At 41.7% G+C, this 19,953-nt stretch overlaps 1 protein-coding gene across 7 annotated transcripts in view; it reads left to right on the plus strand.

Annotated features, from left to right (window-relative positions):
* Positions 1 to 19,953, plus strand: part of ZNF423 (zinc finger protein 423) — a 235,109-nt gene that overhangs the window by 41,013 nt on the left and 174,143 nt on the right. For 6 of the 7 annotated variants that reach the window (XR_009746157.1, XM_061469085.1, XM_061469083.1 and 3 more), the window contains exon 2: positions 846 to 905. The exons of the other annotated variant lie outside the window; for it this stretch is intronic. Coding sequence is in view for 5 of the 6 variants with exons in the window: in XM_061469085.1 (XP_061325069.1) it covers positions 846 to 905 (60 nt within the window). In the remaining variant the exon portion in view is untranslated. The remainder of the gene's footprint in view (positions 1 to 845; positions 906 to 19,953) is intronic. 7 annotated transcript variants of the gene reach the window in all.

Raw genomic sequence — 19,953 nt, forward strand, 5'->3', positions numbered from 1 at the left:
GGAAGTAAAGCCCCATGATCTGCATTTGTTCAGTGTCATGGTGACAGAGTAGGCACATGAAGATGATCAGCTTTTGCAATTAAGAAGAATGTCTCCAGTTACCTCTTTCAAATGCCCAGTCTGACATTAGTAACAGCAGGATCAGGCTCTTTTTACCCTGCTTGTCGTCAGTTGATCTCTTAGTTATTTTCAAGATTGTAAGAATCAAATGGCATTTTATAATTCTTAACAGGCAGAAGGTTATGGCTACATCACTTGCAAGTGCTGAGCACCTGGCTCTGACAGTTTTCACATCAGCAAGCCTTAAATGCACTTATTTATGACTACCATATTACAGAACATGGTTGTGCATTATAATAGTGGTTTTTAATTCTGAACTATGAAAGATACTGAAGTTATCACGAGGTTCTGAATATGGCTAATATATTAGTATGTTAAGATGAGATAAGTCAGGCAATTTTCCATTCATAGGACAGTTCTTTGCTATGGTCTGTTACAGGTCTACGTTTTACAAAGGCAGTTTTGCACATACAGGTTGTTGTGAATATACAACATTTCAGCTACAAATACTTAGCAGCTAGTGATATTTAAACCTCTATCAATATTTCACATGAAGTCACTGTTACCTGTTCAGGAAGAAATTGCAAACAGAAATCCCATATTTAGGTTAAAACGAAGGGAAAATTTCTTTACTAAATTTCTACCTTATGAATTATTTTGTAGAAAGCAGTAAGTTCTTTTTCACCAGTGCAGAAATCTGTTTTAATATTTAATGTCATAGTGGACCTAGTTTTCTTTCCAGTTGGTTTATTTAGTAATCACAACTTATTTTTGTTCTTTTTCAGTTGAAGAGGGTGAATCTTCAGATTTTGCATTGACCTGGGACTCATCAGTGACTCAGTCAGGTAAATATTTTAAGTTCTTCTGATTGCAAAAACTGCCAGAATGCTGCCAGGCTTTTTACAGGAACTGTATTTTGTATGTCACATTCCTGTCTCAAATCCAAGACTACCCACTGCAACACAATTTTTATATCAGTTCCATATGGTCAATAAAATCTATTACATACAGAGACTAATATACTCTTATCCTCCAGAGAGCCATTCTTTCTTCTTGTGGGCATACTGAAATGGGTTGTGATTTCTCCAGTATAACCACTTTGAAGTTTTCTGCAATGGGCACTGTTGAACATTCATTCCAATCTAATTACATAAAAGCTGCTTTAATAGGAATTTTAAACCTTGGTCTCAACTGGAATGTGTGTATTGCTCCTTTTGGAAGAAACTGGAAAGTACTGTCAGGGCTGGAGAATAAAAGTGGTACATTGCCATAGTAGAGAGATTTAGCATTTGAACCAGCTTTTGGTCTGCGTGGTAGTAATATCACTTAAACATGTGTCTGGGGGTTGTTCATCTGTGTTACATTGGTAATTTGAATAAAAAGAGGCTCAAGAAACTGAACAGGTTTGTCTGTAGTAGTGTAATATGTACTGATAATGCAGACATGGGAGTAAGTATCAATTACTTTGTGTTTAAAGTAATTAGCCCCATCTTAGTCACTCTTTGTGCCCTGTGTAAAGATATTTCACTGTCTGTTATGCCTTTAACAGTTACGAAATTATCAGAGTATTTCTGATTTTAAACCCACTAAGTGTTTCAGTGCTCTCTTCACACTGGACTTTGCATTGGTATGCTTTTAGAAGCTCAGCAGTAATGTGAAAACAGCTCAGAAATGGAGCGGTAACACGAAAATTACAACGGTGCTGCATTACTGGTTAGCATGGGTTTTATGAGAGTCACGGGGAGGCTGGCTCACAAGAGACTTTCCTTATGGAAGTCAGAATCTAGCTGCTCTTGAAGGCATAAACTGTTTTTGTGTGGCACTTTGTGGCATTTCACTTTGTACCAACAGCACTAGTTTGTGCTGGATGCATCTTCTCTGGGCACTACGGCTGTTTGTAAGGGCTTGTGTTTCCACTGGTCTTTGATAGCAAATATTGCTGCTGCTGCTGCTGCAAACCCCCAGCTGTGATGTCGAAGGCCCCTTTGTGCCTGGAGCTAACGGCGCATGAAAAGAGCACTCTCCGGTTCTCTTGCTTGACCTTCGTCTCAAACAGCAGCAGAGTGAAGTTACCGGTGTTATTATCACAAGTCTTGAATTGTATGAAATTTAACACAGGCTGAGGTTCAAAACAGCAGCAACAACAACCAAAATGATTTCTGTGCAGAAGGGGAGTTAATCTGGGATTTGTAGATGGTATTGGTAACTACGCTGTAAGTAAAAACCATCCTGTGAAAGGCTTTTCCCAGATTAGTTGTCTTCTCCATTTTTATTCATTTACTGCCATAATTACAGATCTCATTCAAGACATCAGAGGTGGGATAGAATTTATTGTATGTGTGATTTATGGCAGCTTAAGGAAAATGTGTGCTAATAGGGGGATTTTCTTCTCAATATGTTTAGTAGCTACAGATGTCAATCTCGCATGTGTATAGAGATGCAGTACAGTAGCCTATCAAGACAGGGTGCAGTGCGTGGGACAGAAGTTGCAGACTGGAATATGACTGTTGAACTATATAGAAAAAACTTAAAACATCCTAATACACGGTGATGCAGCTGCGTGGAGTCACTGGTTCTTGTGCAGTGTGCTTCCAAAGCTATATTCAGTAACTGAAACCAGTCCCTCAGTCCCAGTATGCGAGACTTTCAATATGTTCTTTTATGATCTTCCTGTTTGCATTAGCTCCAGTAGTGTGATGTTGAAGTTCAATAAAAGGTGAAAAAACATGCTTCAACTTCTTGTTTCATGCCCCTTCCTTCCCTGGCCCAGAATGACAAAATTGCCTCCCCTTCCTTGACTCCCCCCAACAGAAAAAAACACCCAAAAGGCCGAATCTGGGTCTTGTTAACTCTGAAACATTTGCCAGATGTTTCAAATTAGCACATTTCTCTCCCTTCTCCTCCTGTATGTGTTTGTACATCTGTGTGTGTGTGCAAACACATACAAGGTAGCTTCTGAACAGTCCTGTTGGCACTCTGTGCAGCTGCTGTGTAGTGGCAGGCAGTTCCAGGGTTTGTAGGGACAGCAAGCGCAGGTAGAATGTGCATCTTTAACTTAATTTTTTCATAATACTACCAAAATATTCATATCGGTGCAGTTGTGGGGACAGAAGGTGCTTTCACTGCTCTATCTTATTTTGCTCATCAAACTTATAGAAACTATACTGGAAATGTTTTTTGTGAGTACAGGTTGAATTTGCAGGTGTGGGGCTTGTCCAGGTCACTGTGACAGCTCTCAGTGCTCACGTCAGGAGCAGGTGTTTGTAGCTGCAGGGCAAGACATGTCGAGTTCTGTGTCTTATGGTGAGTTTCTCCACTACTGCAGTGTGCTGAAGATGTGTGGTTTGCGCATCCCTGGCTGGGTCGTGGCACTGGGCAAGGGGCTGCTTATGGGAGCTGCTTAGTGCAGCTCATGGACATTTGGCAGCGGACATGTTGGCAACAGAAATCCTGTGGTTGGGTGGGCCTGTTTGGTGATAGCACAGGACACTGTCCTTTTTTCTATGGTATGGTATGTGCACAAGTTGCTGTCTCCTCTAGTTCAACTGCTCATTAGTGGTAAAACCTCCAGAGGTGAAATGCTTTTCAGGACCCTCAGCATAGTTGCACTGAGTAATTTATTCAAGTACTTTAAATACAACTAGAAATAGTCTTATGATTTTTTAAATGATTTTTTTTATGACTACAACTTAAAGGCTGCACATTACCCTAGAGAATCAGGAAAATCTATAAAGAGCTTGTGCCAGGGTAAATAATCTGGGTGTCCAGCAGCCCTGTTTAACAATGGGCATATAGCGAATTTCCTTCCTCTTCAGTTCTTGTAAACATCTTTTTCCTTAATGTAAAAGGAAGGAAAAAAAGCTTTTCCTTTTCTCTCTTAATCTGAGAATTTAGCTGGCTGTTAAATAGCAGGTCAGTGGTGTTTTGCTGTGTAAGAGGCAGAGATGTTTTCTGTCCCAGAGGAAGAGCGCAGCTAAGTACTCCTTCCCTCTGCTTTTCCCTCTTAACAGCACATGCAGCCCTTGAAGCCTGTCTGTCTTGCTTGGAAGGTGTTAGGAAGGGTGGCAGAGCTGCCGGGGGCCACGCAAGTGTCCACCTCTGCTGTGCAAAAAGGGTCTTTAGCTGCTTCAAAGTCAAGAGGAAAATAAAATTCCATATTTGCAATACAAGAGTCCAGCCAGATAATGCTGCATTGCTGCTGTAATACATCACGGGAGTATTATCTTGAGGAGCAACAAGGGACATTTTAAAGAAGTAAAAATTCTTACTAAATGTATAGAGAATTTAAGGCATTTTAAAGACCTGTGAAAGCATTTTACATGGGGGTTGCTGGGGAGTTTCTCATTAGCCTGACTGTGAGGCCCCAGGGAATCTTGCCCGAATTGTCTGGGGCAACAGAGCAGATTCTGCCTTCCCCTTAGGAGCCTGCAGACCTAAAAGCCTGATTTTTTGTGTCTGCTTTTGAGGTATGTGAAGGTGTCTTATTTTTGTATGCAGCTACAAGTTATCTGATTGAGAAGGACTTTGGGAAATAGGGGACTAAGGAGCTGTAGCCTGCATACTGCGGACAAATGGCATTGGGTATGTCTTGTACATGTTTGCAGAGCATGGAGGGATCTTTGCAGTGGTTGTCACTAGAAGCATCTCTCCGATGCCGGTGTCCAACCATTCACTAACACACAATGTCAGTATCACGGAATTACAACATTCCAGAAATCATGAAAATAAATTACAGATTGGTATTGCCCTCTTTCCCCATTATCTCCAGATTGCCAGCAAGCTCACTGCAGCAATGGGGTACATGTGTGAGGAACACCTTGACAGAGCACAGCATGGGGTGCAGGGGGGAAGCCACAACATTTTAGGACATGTATGTTCAATGTTTTGCCATTACAAGTTTTCCTATGTGCTTGTGTTATACAGAACATGATTTAAGATTTTTAATTGCCTTCTGCAATTTCTGTTAGAGTTTTCCATCTTTAAGGAGGGGGGAAAAAAAGTGAAGAAAAGGAGAAGCAGCATCTTTGAAATCAACCACAAAACAAAAGAAAACCTCCCTGTGGTCACTCCTTTTCCCCTTTCATCTGCTTTGTGTGGTGTCTCCAGCTACCTAAATCACAGTTTTCACTTAGTGTCTTCAGAGAAGAAACATCTTGACACAGTTTGGAGGCTTATTTTTCACTCAGGGCTGCCATGGTTCTGTGCTTTGGTGTGTTTAATGCCATTGCTGCTGCTGGCAATTCCCTGTGCTCTCTTCCACTGTTGGTCTTCTGATCCCAGTGCTGCTGCTGTCTTCTCCCAAAGTATTGATGATTTTTGTTCTCCTCTAACTGTTGTATAGGGTTGGGTTTAATTTTGGTTGCCAAAGGAGCAGAACAGATGAGAAAGCCAGGGTCTCATGAAGCAGACTTGCCCCTGTAAGTGTTCATGACCTAACTTTTCCCCCTTTTTATTCCAATAAACTACAGAAAATGTGATCTCTCCTCACCTTTCCCCTTTTAGAAAGGGGAAAGCTGTCCCTACTCTCTGCCCATCTCTGCTGCCAGCTCCTGCTTGGGCATGGGCTGTGTCAGGAGCAAGTCAGGAAGGTCTGTGTGAGACTGCCCTCCCATAGGCACCAAGCTCTTTTTGTCTGTTTCGACATGTATTGTATTTTATTTTATTTTATTAAACTTATAAGTGGCAGAATGCTGAAAAACCCCACCCAAACACCCTCAACATAAAGTTCTGGGATCTCTGAAGGAGCATTGAAAAGGTCAGCCGCAATTCAGTGGGCATTAGAGACCTGTTATCTAGCAAGTACTCTGAAATCACCCATCCTGTGTGCCTTCACAAGCTTAGACGTTTTCTAAATGCTGATTTCATTGGCAAATCAATATGAAAAGATTCTGATTTTGGTGCGTAAGGATTTCTGAAGAAGTAAACCTTTGAACTTAATCACCTTTGATAACTTTTGTTGAATAGTTTTTCATATACCATGAAATTTTTGATCGCAAGCCTTTGACGTTTTCATGTTGGTTTTAAAACCACATCCTTGTCTCTGCATGGACCTGCAGGATGCAGCCCAGTCAGTATAGTCTGAGGTCCTCAAGATTTTAAATATCTGCCTTGGAAGCAGCCAAAACGCAAATAAAAGCAAACTAGAAATACAGCTAGGGAGGTTTCTAGATTTGGCTGCTGTGTTCCTTATTTATTCGAAGTTGAACTTTTCCTTGGTAATGTGTGGATTTTTATGTTGTAACATAGTTATGTGTCTTTTCGGAGGAGGAAAAAAAGTATTTCTCCTTTCCTAATTATAAAATTTAATTTTTAACTTCAGTCTTTTACTTATAAATATGAACTTTTTTAAAGAAAGTACTTCTGATAGTGTTTTCTCAAACAGAAGGGGAAGTGGGATGAAATACATGACACTTGCATAATGTGGTGGCGGGTGAACATCCATATTGATGTAAGATTTTAGAGCAGGGGTAGTATAAAAAGAACCAATAGGAGTAATTATAACCCCTTCACAGATTACTCTGTCTGCAGGAGCCCACAACACAACTGCATCTATAGGCAAGAAGGCTTCCTGGGAGCAAGTCTCTGCTCCCAGCACTCAGGGCAGCCTGGAAAGGGGGACATGGTGCTGCAAGAGGAAGCAGTGATTGGAGTGAGAGGGAGTCTCTGCGGGTCTCTGCAGTCTGGCTGACATCCCACGGCTGTAACACCTTCAGGGAAAGGGGAAGTATAGAAACCTGAGGTTCATCACTGCATGTGGCACTGTGCAGCACAGCACCGGCATGTGCTGCACCAGCATGGCACGGAAAGAGCCACCCTGAATCTGCTGAGGCCTCGCTGGCTGTGCAGTGCTGTAAGTGCTCCCCTTGTGTTCAGCGAGGGAATCTCTGGCGGGAAGGAGTGATCTTCAGACGTGAACACAGCATGGGTGTCAGTATTTAAATTAGAAACACACACCTGTGTATTACAGCATTTCCTAGAAAATACTATTAAAAATGTTAATTGGGAAAATTATAGCAATAGCACAGAGGAGGAGAATTAATTTCCATGGTAAAAAGGGTGAGGAAACAAAAGCTCATTTCAAAGTGAGCTATTGAGTGTTCACCTTACCCCATCACCTGCCATCCAGGGTTCAGCTGTAACTTTTATTTTAATCCTTCTTAGCAGCTGGTGCAGTGCTGTGTTTTCAGCTTTAGCCTGAGAACAGTGCTGATAACACACCAGTGTTTTTAGGTGCTCAGTAGTGCTTGCCCTGATCAAGGACTTTTCAGTCTCTCCTGCTCCGCCACTGAGGAGGGGCACAAAAAGCCAGGAGGGAGCAGAGACAGGACCTAAACTAACCAAAAGGGATTCCATACCACAGCACGTCATGCTCAGTATATAAACTGGAAAGAGTCACCCAGAAGGCCCAGATTGTTGCTTGGGTCAGGTTGGGTACTGGTCAGCTGGTTGTAAGCAATTATTGTGCATCACTTGTGTTTATGGTTGTTTTTTTCCTTCCCTTTTTAGTTTATGTTCTCTCCCCTTGTGATTTCCCTTATCATTATTATTAGCAGTAGTAGTTTTGTGTTATACTTTAGGTATTGGACTGTTCTTTTCTCAACCTGTGGGGTTTACATTTTTTTGATTCTCCTCCCCATCCTGCCCAAAGGAAGGGGGGAAAAAGGGGGAAAATGAGCGAGTGGCTGCGTGGTGCTGTGTGGGCTTAAACCATGACACTTACCCATTCTGTGGCTTTTTAAAGGCAGCGTCTGCTAGAAAGTCAGTTTGCTTAAGGAAAGCTGAGCAAGTGTGGAGTATCACAGTGTGTCGTTGGTGTTGCTGAGCTTCACAGTGCCTAAAGCCCTCCTAAATTGCTACAAGCAACATCTGTAAAGAGGAAGATTTCTGCAGGCTGTGGGGTCACAGCCCTGGCCTTGCTGTGCTGGCGAGGGACCATGGACTCCTGTGTGCTGGGGTGCTGGTAGTGTGTCAGGGCTGGAGATGGCCACCAAGGTCCCTGACAAATCTGGGAGCACCTCTGCAGTGATCAGATTGACCTCATCTGAAGTCTTGAGAGCTTGGTGTTTCTGATGGCATGGGGCTGCTATGGGTTGGAAGATGTTCCCATAGGGTGTTCTGACAGGGTCATCTTGCCAGAAATACAAACACACCATTGGCATGGATGGTTGCGCAGGTGATTGTATCTTTCTGGGCTGGCAGGGTGCATCCAGCTCAGGGTCATGTTGGTCTTTTGCCATCTTGCCAGAAACATTTTTCTCCTGTGACAAATTTGCTTTTATTTGAAGGTGTGCCTGTTGGCGCTTCATCTGCTGGGAGGCTGTTAACATTGTGTTTCGTTTTCTTGCAATGACTGAAAGGAGGACATTGAGCTTAACAGGTGGACCCACAGGCGGAGGCTTCATGGCTCTCCATCCCTTGCTTGTGTTCAGATCTCCCATGGGTATGAATATCCCACAGAAGGATGCTGCCCTTGAGCTGGAGGGAGCACTGGAGAGATGTGAGGCATAGCATATCACCTTCCCTTCATCTTCACACTCCTGCTCTCCCTTTCTATGTTTATTTCCAGTGGTTCTACCTTGTCCTCTTTTGCTGCCTGAGTGAAGGGCCATGATGAGATGAACATTTTCTGGTTTTAGATTAAAATGATATCTGTTGTTTACAACAGCCTTCAGGGGCATAACTAGCAGTAATGGGCTAAAGTAAAGCAAAGGCTTTACTTTAGGCTGACTGTCAGGAAACATTTCCCAGCAGTGGGGTCTAATAGACTGATATTATCTCCCATCACCTCATCCATTTTCAAACCGGGCTGGACGAAATGCTTGAAAATACACTGTAGGAACAGTCTTACATTAGCAGAGGGATGGATAAGATCACCTGGTAAGTCCTTTTCATCTCTAATTTATCTAGTTCTGCTGCAGTCTGGATTTGCTAAATCCTACAGATTTGAGGGCAGAAGCAAACTGAATGGTCAGGTAAATTGTGCTTTCTAGAGCTTATTTGAGTAAATATTTTTATGTAGGATCTCAAGGCACTTTACAAATCCTAATTAAGCCTCCCAACCTAATAAAAAGTCCTTCTTGTGCCCCATGTCCATACTGCTTTGTCTGTGCATCATGAGGTGTACATCGTGCTGCAGGTCAACCTTCCCAGAGGGCTCTGACTTCAGGACTGATGGAATTGCCAGCCCATCTTGCTTTGAGTCATTTCTGCAGGTCAGTGGCTTTGCTTTTCCAAGTCAGCTTTGGCTGGCTGGTAGGAGCAGGGGAAGCTGAAACTGTATTGCTGTAGGAAGCAATTGAAATGGATTTTTCCTTTGTGAAATCAGATAGCTGGAGACTTGAAGGAAAATCTCCTGGTGAACAGTTTCTTTGGTTTTCACAGAAATTTCTGTTTTCCTTTGACTAGCTTATACATTGCAGTTGTAACTGGTAGCTCAAAGCTCCCAGCCTGAATAAATGTAAAACAGGAATAACAGAATATATTACATTGGCCTGTTGCTTAAGTGAGAAAAATCAATGAAAAATAATGCCACAGTGGTGGATCCCCAGTAATCATTCTTCTTGAGAAAAAAACAAATTGTGCCAGACATGACAATGGGGTTTTACAAATCAGGTTGTGAAAGAAGAAAAATATACGGAATAAACAAGCTCCATTGCTTTGCTTTCAGGATGTTGATATGAAACTCTGCAGTAAGGAACTACATGAAATTTATGATGCTTTGCCCAAATAATCTGTATTGTTCAGTACAGGAAACTAGAATCATTTGGGTTGGAAGGGACCTCTAGTGGGTCTTACTCAACATTGACCTGATTTGTAAAAGTTTCTGTAACCATTATGACCGTATGTTTTGGTCAGATTGTCTTGAGCTGTTAAGCTTGTTGTAGACCAAGAGTACAAGTGTAGTTACTGTAGCCTAACAATATATAGAAAACAGAAATTAAGGCCACATACTGCTGAAAAAAAAAAAAAGGATTTTTAGTAGTTAATATAGCCTAAAGCTTCCTATAATTAAAGATATATTGTATTTCTATCACTTAAGTGTCTAAAATAGCATTTTCCCAGTCTTGCTACAAGGAATTACAACGCCATTGTCAAAGTAAACTGAGCTCATAATCTTGTATTTGTTGTGTTTAAATTCAAATGAGAAAACTGTTAAATGAGACCACTTATAATGAGATTTGAGATACTGTATAGCTCTCACTTGGAGACAAGTGACCTTTGTCTTTTCTGGGGCTGAGTAATGGCTCAGTGAAGATTTAATAGATGTGTGCAGAGGCCTGGCAATAGATTGGAGAATCTATTCTCCAATGGAAGTGCATGGAAGAGGTGCTCAATGCATCTCATTCTACATATATTTGAATTCATCACACTTGGGACTGCAGTGCCTGCCTGTTTGCCTGTTTTGGTAGCTGTGCTTCCATTCTCCCTTGGATGGCTTTGGTATTTGTTAGTGGAAATTATTAGAGAGTCACAAAACACTGAAGAGAAAGGAAAAACCCCCCACACTTTGCTTGGAAGCACAATCTGTGTTGCATAAAGCTTTGACAAGATCAAGCCTCTAATTAAATTATCTGGCACGTGGACAATTCTGTTCCGAGATCTGCTGAGCTAATGTGTAGCTATTAGCTCATACAGCCACCAAATCCAAAGTACCAAAGAGACAATTTACATAGGGCCACAGCGTGTTTTAAAAAATTCTGGTGAGTTGTGAAGCCTGTAATGTTAATTGCCAGTTAGCACATTGTAATTGCTGTAATTATTTGCAAGTAAAATGATGTAAGGGACTTAACATTGTACTTTCCTTAACACTTCACATGTTGGTGATCCACTAAATCTCCCACTTAGAGTTTTGCTGGTTATTTTAAGAGCTTGACAGCCACTTGCTGAAATCTGGTCTTGTCTGCAAGCTTGCCATTCTGCCTGTTGTCTTTAATGCTGAGCAGTGCCTCTCTAAAGTCTTTATTGAAAAAGAATGCAATAAAATAATAAATGCAGATGTGTGCTGCTGACCAGCAAGAGCAGAGCCACGCAGGAGCCCAGCTGGGAAAGAACCCTCAGCACAAATTGCCCAGCCTATTGCCTCCCACTGCCAAGCTGCAGAAGTGGGCTAAAAGCTCCTCCGTATGGGATTAAAGGGATGTGTAATAGATTAAAGATCAAAAATGTTAATTAAGAAATGGTCTTTTCTAATAAGATGCCTTCAAGGGCACAGTACCAAAAATGAGGCAGTATCTCATTCTGGCAACAGTGATGGGGTTGTAATGAAGCTGGAGCACAGGGGTAAGGGAGAAGGAAGGGACACCTCCTGTTTGAGGCATCTCCTTCAGAAGGGGTAAATCAATTAGCAATGAAAACACAAATGTACAAATCAGAATAACATTGCTCCGAATGCTGCCAAACAACATGTGGGTTTAGGTATATGTGCTTTAGCTTGGTGTTTCCTTGAGGGTAAGAAGGCAGTTTGTGACTGATGAAGAAGGACTGCTTCATCTTAGTGGTATTTAAGCAGCAACATGACAATTTGGCTGAAAATAACCACTCTTGTTAGAAGCTTTGATGCATTCGAAGTGAATCTGTGCAATATATTTTCCTGAAGTAATTTTCTAGATAGGGGAAGTTCAGCACCTTTGTTGGGGGATTGAAACTTGTAGGCACTATGGTTGGGGAAAGGCTTACCTCTCTTCAGAAAGGGGAAGAGTCACAAATTGGATTTCTCGTATTCCAGGCTTCTGCAGCAGTGAGAAGTTTATGTTCTACAAGTAAACTGATGTGCAGGAGTTACTTTCATGTTTCAAATACCAAAGGTGCTTTTGAGAGCTGTGAAATTTTCTTACATCATTGTAACTAAAGAAAACATGCTTTTTCTTAAGTGTGAGCATTGCAGTTAGTGACTCTGCTATTACATTTTCATAGCAAACTCATCAAAACTCTGAAAGGAACACTCAGGATGTTTAACAGCACTTTTCCTTGTGGTGGGATGATGGGATTTTACATCCCACTTCATCCCACACTTTCCTATCTGTCCTGGGTTCAGAAGTAGCAGTCATTTTTCTCCTTCTTAGTAGCTGGTACAGTGCTGTGTTTTTGACTTACAGTCTGGGAACAACAATGGACACTATTGCCCAGGACATTCACGACTGTGAAACATGTGCTGCAATTAAACAAGCCAAGTGGTTAGAGCCTCTTTGGTATGGAGGAGGATGGCTGAAGTACAAATATGGGGAGACCTGGCAGACTGACTATATCACACTCCCATCAACCTGCCAAGGCAAGCGCTATGTGCTTACCATGGTGGAAGCAACCACCGGGTGGCTAGAAACATGCACTGTGCCCCATGCCACTGCCCGGAACACTATCCTGGGACTTGGGAAACAGATTTTGTGGCGACACAGCACCCCAGAGAGAATTGAGTCAGACAATGGGACTCATTTCCGAAACAGCCTTATAGACACTTGGGCCAAAGAGCATGGCATTGAGTGGGTATATCACATCCCCTACCATGCACCAGCCTCTGGGAAAATCGAACGGTACAATGGGCTGTTAAAAACTACACTGAGAGCAATGGGTGGGGGAACTTTCAAGCATTGGGATACACACTTACCAAAGGCCACCTGGTTGGTCAACACCAGAGATCTGCCAACAGGGCTGGCCAGCCCAGTCAGAGCTTTTACATACTGTAGAAGGGGATAAAGTTCCTGTGGTGCACATGAAGAATTTCCTGGGGAAAACAGTCTGAGTTATTCCTGCCTCGGGTAAAGGCAAACCCACTCGTGGGATTGCTTTTGCTCAGGGACCTGAGTATACTTGGTGGGTAATGCGGGAAGATGGGGAAGTCCAATGTGTACTTAAGGGGATTTGATTTTAGGGGAAAACAGCCAATGAACTCAATTATATGCTGTTGCCTGCTATGTAGCACTTTTATAGCCCACCAGATAGATGTCTTTGGGTCACCAGCAACTGCCCCTGACTTCTCTCTGACCATCATCCCAACACAGAATGAACTTTGATGAAACCAGACGAGCTCAGCGGTGACCAGACAAGTTCCATGGTGTCATCAGCAGGCAACAATCCAACACTGCACACTCTCTCTCCTGCTCTGAAAGACTGTTACAAGAGATGGAGCCCAACATCATGGACTGGATGAAATATATATATATATATATATATAAATGTATATATATGAACTAAATATATATATATATATTTGAAACAAGAGTGATGGTATAAAAAATACATAAAAATGTGGGATCTGAGCATGATGTGAATAGTATGGAATACAGGGTGGATACTGTCTTAGTGTCAGCAGTAGCAATCATTTTTCTCCTTCTTAGTAGCTGATGCAGTGCTGTGTTTTTTGACTTTCAGCCTGGGAACAACACTGATAACACCGATGTTTTTAGTTGTTGCTCAGTAATGTTTAGTCTGACCAAGGACTTTCTGCGTCTCATGCTCTGCCAGGGAGGAGGGGAAGCCGGGAGGAAGCAGAGATAGGACATCTTACCCAAACTAACCAAAGGGGTATTCCATAACACAGCACATCATGCCCAGTATATAAACTGGGGGCAGTTACCTGGAAGGGTTTGACCACTGGGGTTGGCCTGGGTATTGGTCGGCAGGTGGTGATCGGTTGTATTCTGTTCCCTTGTTATTCCTTTTATCATAGAATCATAGAATCATAGAATAGTTAGGGTTGGAAAAGACCTTAAGATCATCTAGTTCCAACCCCCCTGCCATTATTATCATTGGTGGTAGCAGCAGTGTTTTTGTGTTATACCTTAGTTACTGGACTGGTCTTATCTCAACCCGTGGGAGTTACACTCTTTTGGTTCTCCTCCCCATCCTTCTAGGAGTGGGGGGTAGGAAGAAGTAGGGGGTGTGGGGAGTGAGTGGCTGTGTGGTTCTGAGTTACTGGCTGGGCTTAAACCATGACACCACCTAAACACCTTAATCCTGAAAGCTGCAGTACTTCTGAGCAAGTTATTTGCTAGCATGAAATGGAGGGACCCTGTAGGCAAATTTCTTCTCCATTGGTTGGAAGCTTTCAGTTAGATGGAGAAAACCAGTGGCACAGTGAGGCGCTCTGTGTAGTGTGTGCATGTTTTAAGTCTCTGGCTGTTATTTGAACCAAAACATTTTTAGTTTGGTAGAAATGTGGTGGGAAGGCGCTTGCTGGTCATGTGCCTCTGTGCGTACACGGTGAGCTGGGGCTGGCTGCAGCAGCCTGGCAGAAAAAAGTCCTCCAACAACGGTCTGAAATTTAGATCAGTTGCTCTACCTGCATATTTTTAATCTTCATCTGTTGTGTAAATCCTTAACAGAAAAGAGCATTTGGAGGAGATAAGTGCATGAAAGACAACGGCTCTGCACCACCTGCTTACCCGGAGCCCCCAGACGAAGTGGGGAAGCAGAGCATGGTGTTCACCTCCTTGAGAGGAGGAGCGAGGGTTTCCTTGATTCTTGTTTAACTGAGAGGGTCTTGGGAGCCCTTTGAGCTGGGCATGGTGTGGACGTGTGCTTATTGGTATTATTCAGCTTGGATGGTGGCTATAGATGTCTTATATGACACTAAATTCCCGTGTCCTGATTTTTTTCAGCTAAGTGAACAGAAATGGAGATAGTGTTCGGTTCCATCCACAGAAAAAATAAATAAATAAATCTGAGCACTATTTTTCCTCCAAAGACTTAAATCAGGTGATTTTGCAGTTCATAAAAGTATCATTTTGACACACTGATAAGTTCAGCTTTACTTGATCTCACTTACGTTTTTTGTTAAAAGAAATACGTAACTCAGACTTGAATTAGCCTTCTCCCAAGAAGAGAGCCATTCTTGCTGACATATTAAGAAACAACTGTAGCAACAGAAAGATCACTGCCTTTTTCCTTATTCCAAAGTTTGTTTAAAAGTCCCAAAATCATTTTGTATTGGGCAATTTTGAAGACAGTGTTCTGAATTAAAGTTTTCCTCTGCATAATTTTGGCAATATTAAGAAAGGATGTATTTAGAATGTTGTTATTCTTTCATTGGCAATAGGGAATACTTTAATTTTGCATTGTTGATTTAATCAAGTAGGTTATATTTGTACGGAATGTGTGTCCCATAAGAAATTGAGAAAACTGGAATGTTAATAGTAGTTCCTATCCTGCTCTGCATTTAGCACACAAGTCCAGATGACCATTCATCCTGTTAAATGAAAAAGAAATACTCTGTGTAAAAAGCATTTGGCTTCTCTTCCTTGATCAGGTTAAACAAAATACATTTATTGCCAAATTTCCACAGTAACATCCAGAAAGCATATACAAGATCAGCAGAGTTAGCCAGGTATAATTGAGTGCAGCAGTTGGTCTATAATGCTATTTAAAAACAAGGTTGTGTGGTAAACATGTACTTTTTCTGATCAAGGTGAATTTCAGGCTGAAATCTTGCACAAGTTAGCTAAAAGCCAGGTTACTAAAACGTTTTCTGGACAGAATATTGCAGAAATCCATTTTTTTCTTCATTTTCTTCTTTATATATTGTGTGTGCAGCAGCTGCAGTGTTAAAGACACAAGGAGTCTCACTTTTGCAAACACTCTTTGTATGTCTGGGTTTGTGTTGTGACAAGCAAGGAGAGATGCTTCTGTATAACAGGGTTAAATTATCTTCCATTTTTCACCCTTCCAAAACGCGGTGCTTGGTGTTTATGGTGCTTTGTGTGTGAAACTAAAATAAGAATTGCTATTGCTCTCCCTCCAAATAAAAACTACTGATTTTTTAAAGCTCTTTTATTTACAGAGGTTGTAAACCTGTTGTATTTTAACTGTCTTTATGAGTTGCAAAGAAACCCACAGATACACCACAGGCACTGGAAGCGTGGTGGAGCCATCAGTGAACTATTAAATGAAAAAACACATCATAACAGTTAAGTGATTTTTAGCTTGATACTGTAATGAAATATTTGAAAATCATATTGTTTAATGAACATTGTGGCCAGACTGCATAATTGGCTGAAGATGTAGGAAGTGAAAGGGCTCTAAAACCAGACTCTTATCTGTGACTGCTGTAAATGGGGTGGAAGGGTCCAAAGCAACCCCCTAACCCCTTTTTCTGCATCAGCCACAGGGCTGTGGATGCAATGGCTGTGCCCACCTGAGCTGTGGCGCTTGGCTGTGGAAAAAGCTGTTCCTTAGGATGAAGTTCTCAAGTGTGCGTCTTCCTACTTGTCAGCAACTAAAATGCAGGTTCAATAATTTGAGGAAAAAAAGTTTGGACCAGGCCTCCACAAAGAAATGTGCCTTTTAAAAATTCATAATTTTGTTGTTTTTGCTACTTTTTACCTAGTGCAAAACACACAGGGAATGGGGCTGCTAAAGAGCATATCAACTAAATTAGGGTTAATTAGAAGTTCTCCCAAATAGCTGGTGCTTCATCAGCAACAGAGCAGCATGTAAATAAATCTAATTTCCAACTAAACTCTTCACAAGCTTAATTACAACACCAGCAATATCTCCCCCTAACCCTCCTTTCTTCATTAGTGCGAGCAGGTCATTACGAGCTGTATCTGGTGAGAGTTACCAGGAGCAGTCCAGAGCTGCACCTTTCACAGGTGTCTTTCGAGGCTGAGGGAGAAGTGGAGAAACTTTCAACATATCTGGAAGAGGCCAATTAAGGTAGTTCATAAGAAACTTGAGAAGCAGAAAACACTAATGGAAAGGAGAACACCACCACTGTATTCTGGAGAGATTTCTGTTTATTACATAAAGTATTGCAACCATTTGGATTATTCGCCATCTTAGTTTCTTCTCTGTTTTTACTAATCCGCCTGTAAAAATCCTTACTTAGAGTTTTATCTGTCCTTTTTAAAGTTATTTTGCCATACATGGTCCTCATGGTGGATCTGAGGGCTCTACCAGGTCTGTGGTGCTGTGTACCACACTGCTGTCCTCTGCTCCAACACTTGAGACCTGTGGAATGGGAGGAGTGGCTGAGGGAGACAAGGCTTTGAAGTCATTTTAGCTTTAGCTCTTTTAAATCTCTTTTCACACTTTCTTTACCACATAGGGCTAGAAGAAAGAACGCAGGAAGATGTTAGGAGAAAAAGTGTTATCACTTGCTGCTGAAAGGATCACCATGCTGGACGACTGGTGCAGCTTGCTGCTTCTTCCAGGGATAAATAGCTGAAAACTGCTAGCCAGAAATTAGTTGTTTCAGGGGAAGTACAGACCTGGGTTCAGGTTTCAGCTGGGTGCAGAAGTGCTCTGCTGAGGGCTCATTTAGAGGGATTAATTTATGTCATTTGGTGCTTGATTCATTGTCCTCTGTGATTTTATTTTTCATTTTTTTTCATTTCTAATTCTGTTGAAGCCAGTGCATTCCTTATTACGCAGTGTCACATTTCAGCCGATCCTAAATTAATAAATGAGCAGCAGCAGAGTAGTGTGCAGCACAATTCTAACAGCATGAGCCATGCAGAAATATATTTCACTTAGCTCCAATTTAAATACTCTGCTTTGCTCAATGTAATTATGTGAAATTACTGAATTAACGGCTTTGTCAAGTAAAACGTGTAGGACTTCAGAATTTGGTATTAAGGAAAGAAATTAGAGAAATTTGAGGTACATTATTTTTTGCATGCGGGCTCATTTTAAACACAAACTGAAATTTAACTGAGCCTAAAATCACATTGTGTTTTAAACCGGGGGAAGTGAGAACGAGAACAAAGTGGCAGGAAACTTTGAGTTGTTCTGCTAATTTGGCTTCCTTGGCAGCTTGTATTGACCTCCTTGGTGCATCTGCCAGGCAGGGAGGTGTGTGTTTGTGCAGCAGCACTGGCTGCTGCCATGTGGAAAGTGATGCTTTTTACAGAATGTGATGATCCTGTAATAGCTTGGCCACCTCCAAAATACCCTTCCCATGCTGCGTAATAGGACTTCCTTCTCTCTTCTCTGGTCGAGAATCTTGTTAATCAGTTGTCTTTCTTTCACATTCATTAACTAAATTCTTTAGCTGTGGTCTGAATAGCTGCATGAAGACATGGTGCCCAGGCTGGTGCTGGTTGTGCACACATGTAATGAGACCTGAGGGTAAGCTTGTGAGCCTTACTCTTCTGAACCCATGTAGATGTGTAGGTGTCTAACTCATTAATTTCCAATTTCATGGGGTTTTGATACATTTTTTTCTATAATCTGAGTAGCTACAGCCACTGAGTGGCTATTTGGCTCCTAAAACACTTGGTTTGCCTATTGATGTCCCTCTCAGCTGCAGCTGGAGCCGTTTTCCCAATTTCGCCTCATTTTGCTGGCAGTACCCGGCTTGGAGGTCTCCTGTGCAGCGATGGCATGAGCCTCAGCCAGCAATAACTGGGAGCAGAGGGACATGAGGAATGAGACATGAGATGTGGCTTTTTCCTCAAGTGCATTTGAAGAACCTTTTTTCCAAAGCTAGCCAGATTTGTAGAGAGAAAGTCTGATGATGTCTGGTATTTCATCAGACCCTAAACCCCACAGCCAGGTTATGATCCAGGTCAAACCGTCTATGCCCTGGGTATAAACAGGTGTTTTACTAGAGAAGTTAACTCCACAGACCCGGCCCCACAGAAACCTCTGAGTCTTTAATCACAGTTTTGAAGACTTGCAGGCACAGTTATCACAGAAGCAGGTCCCTTCTATGCTCCTTCAGCCACACATTTGTCATTCCCACTGGAAAACAATCCAGGCAGGTTCTGAGCAAGCAGAGACCCATGAGAGGGTCAGTGGAATAATTACTGCTTTCTCTAATTTGCCGAAGTGTATTTTTCTTCCTGCCCCAGGAAACAAAATACATTTTCCCCTCTTGTTCCATCTTTTCCCTCTATATTGATTGCACCCCTTGGTTCCTGATGGTTTGTAGTGCTGTGGCTCTTTCCCTCTCAGACCTAATGTTTTGGGGTTTTTATTGATACAAAAAGATGAATACAAATACTACCTGTAGGATCCTATAGGCTTGGGTTGTGAAAAGCATTCCTCTTCCAGCATAGTTTTTAAACAAATCCATTTTCTAAGCATGGGGAAAGTGCATTTTGAACAGAAATCTATTCAGGGATGTCAGAGGGTATTCTGTATTGAGACCTTGCTCTGCTTTCCTGTTACATCTCACACCCGTGTGCGTACAGTGGGGACTGTTACACACTGAGAATAGGAATCTTTTGGGGGCCAGAACTTACCTGGAGGAAGGACAATTCAAAGCCCTGGACCTTACAGAGGAACAGTAAACACATTTTCATTTTGAATTAGACAAAGGGCATTCAGACACTGAAATACAGTCACATTTGTCACTTATGGTAAATTACATCATCTGTATTTTTTTCCCTCTTTAAAAATCAACAGGTTTATTTTAATAAAGAGTTCCAGCAGCTGCTATTCTGAGCAGAACTGGTCAATACCTTATTTTTGCATTTGATATGCAGCTGCAATAACAAGCCACATGTGAATTTTATTAAGCCTTCTGAATTTTCTCTCTGTTCAGGGAGCTATAGATTTAAGTTTTACAGATATCTGCTTTTACTTTAAAGTGGGAAAAAAAGTAAGAAAATCATTCCCACCATTTCCTTAGAAGAAAAAAAGGGTTTTGTCATGTCTATGTCCATGAATTAAAATGTGATTAAGATGTCCTATATTAGTTGTGAGTGCGATTCCATGAAGTGCTGGAAGCAGGACACCTGTCTTCAACAGAAACTTGAAAAACAATAAGTTGAGTATTTTAAAAACATTCATATACCTAAATAAACCTGAAATGATATTTTTGTGCTGAAGATTTACATGGCTGTTATTAGATTACGGTGGGTAGTGTTATTTAACAGTTACATGTCAAAGAGTGAAAGTACGTTTTTAGGAAGAAGTGCACTTCACTTTGAAGTTAATACTTGCTGCATACTAATT

The sequence above is a fragment of the Pezoporus flaviventris genome, unplaced genomic scaffold (assembly GCF_033815535.1).
Source record: "Pezoporus flaviventris isolate CSIRO_AGI_PZ_B2104156 unplaced genomic scaffold, CSIRO_AGI_Pfla_v1 ptg000054l, whole genome shotgun sequence".
Taxonomy (NCBI): Eukaryota; Metazoa; Chordata; class Aves; order Psittaciformes; family Psittacidae; genus Pezoporus; species Pezoporus flaviventris.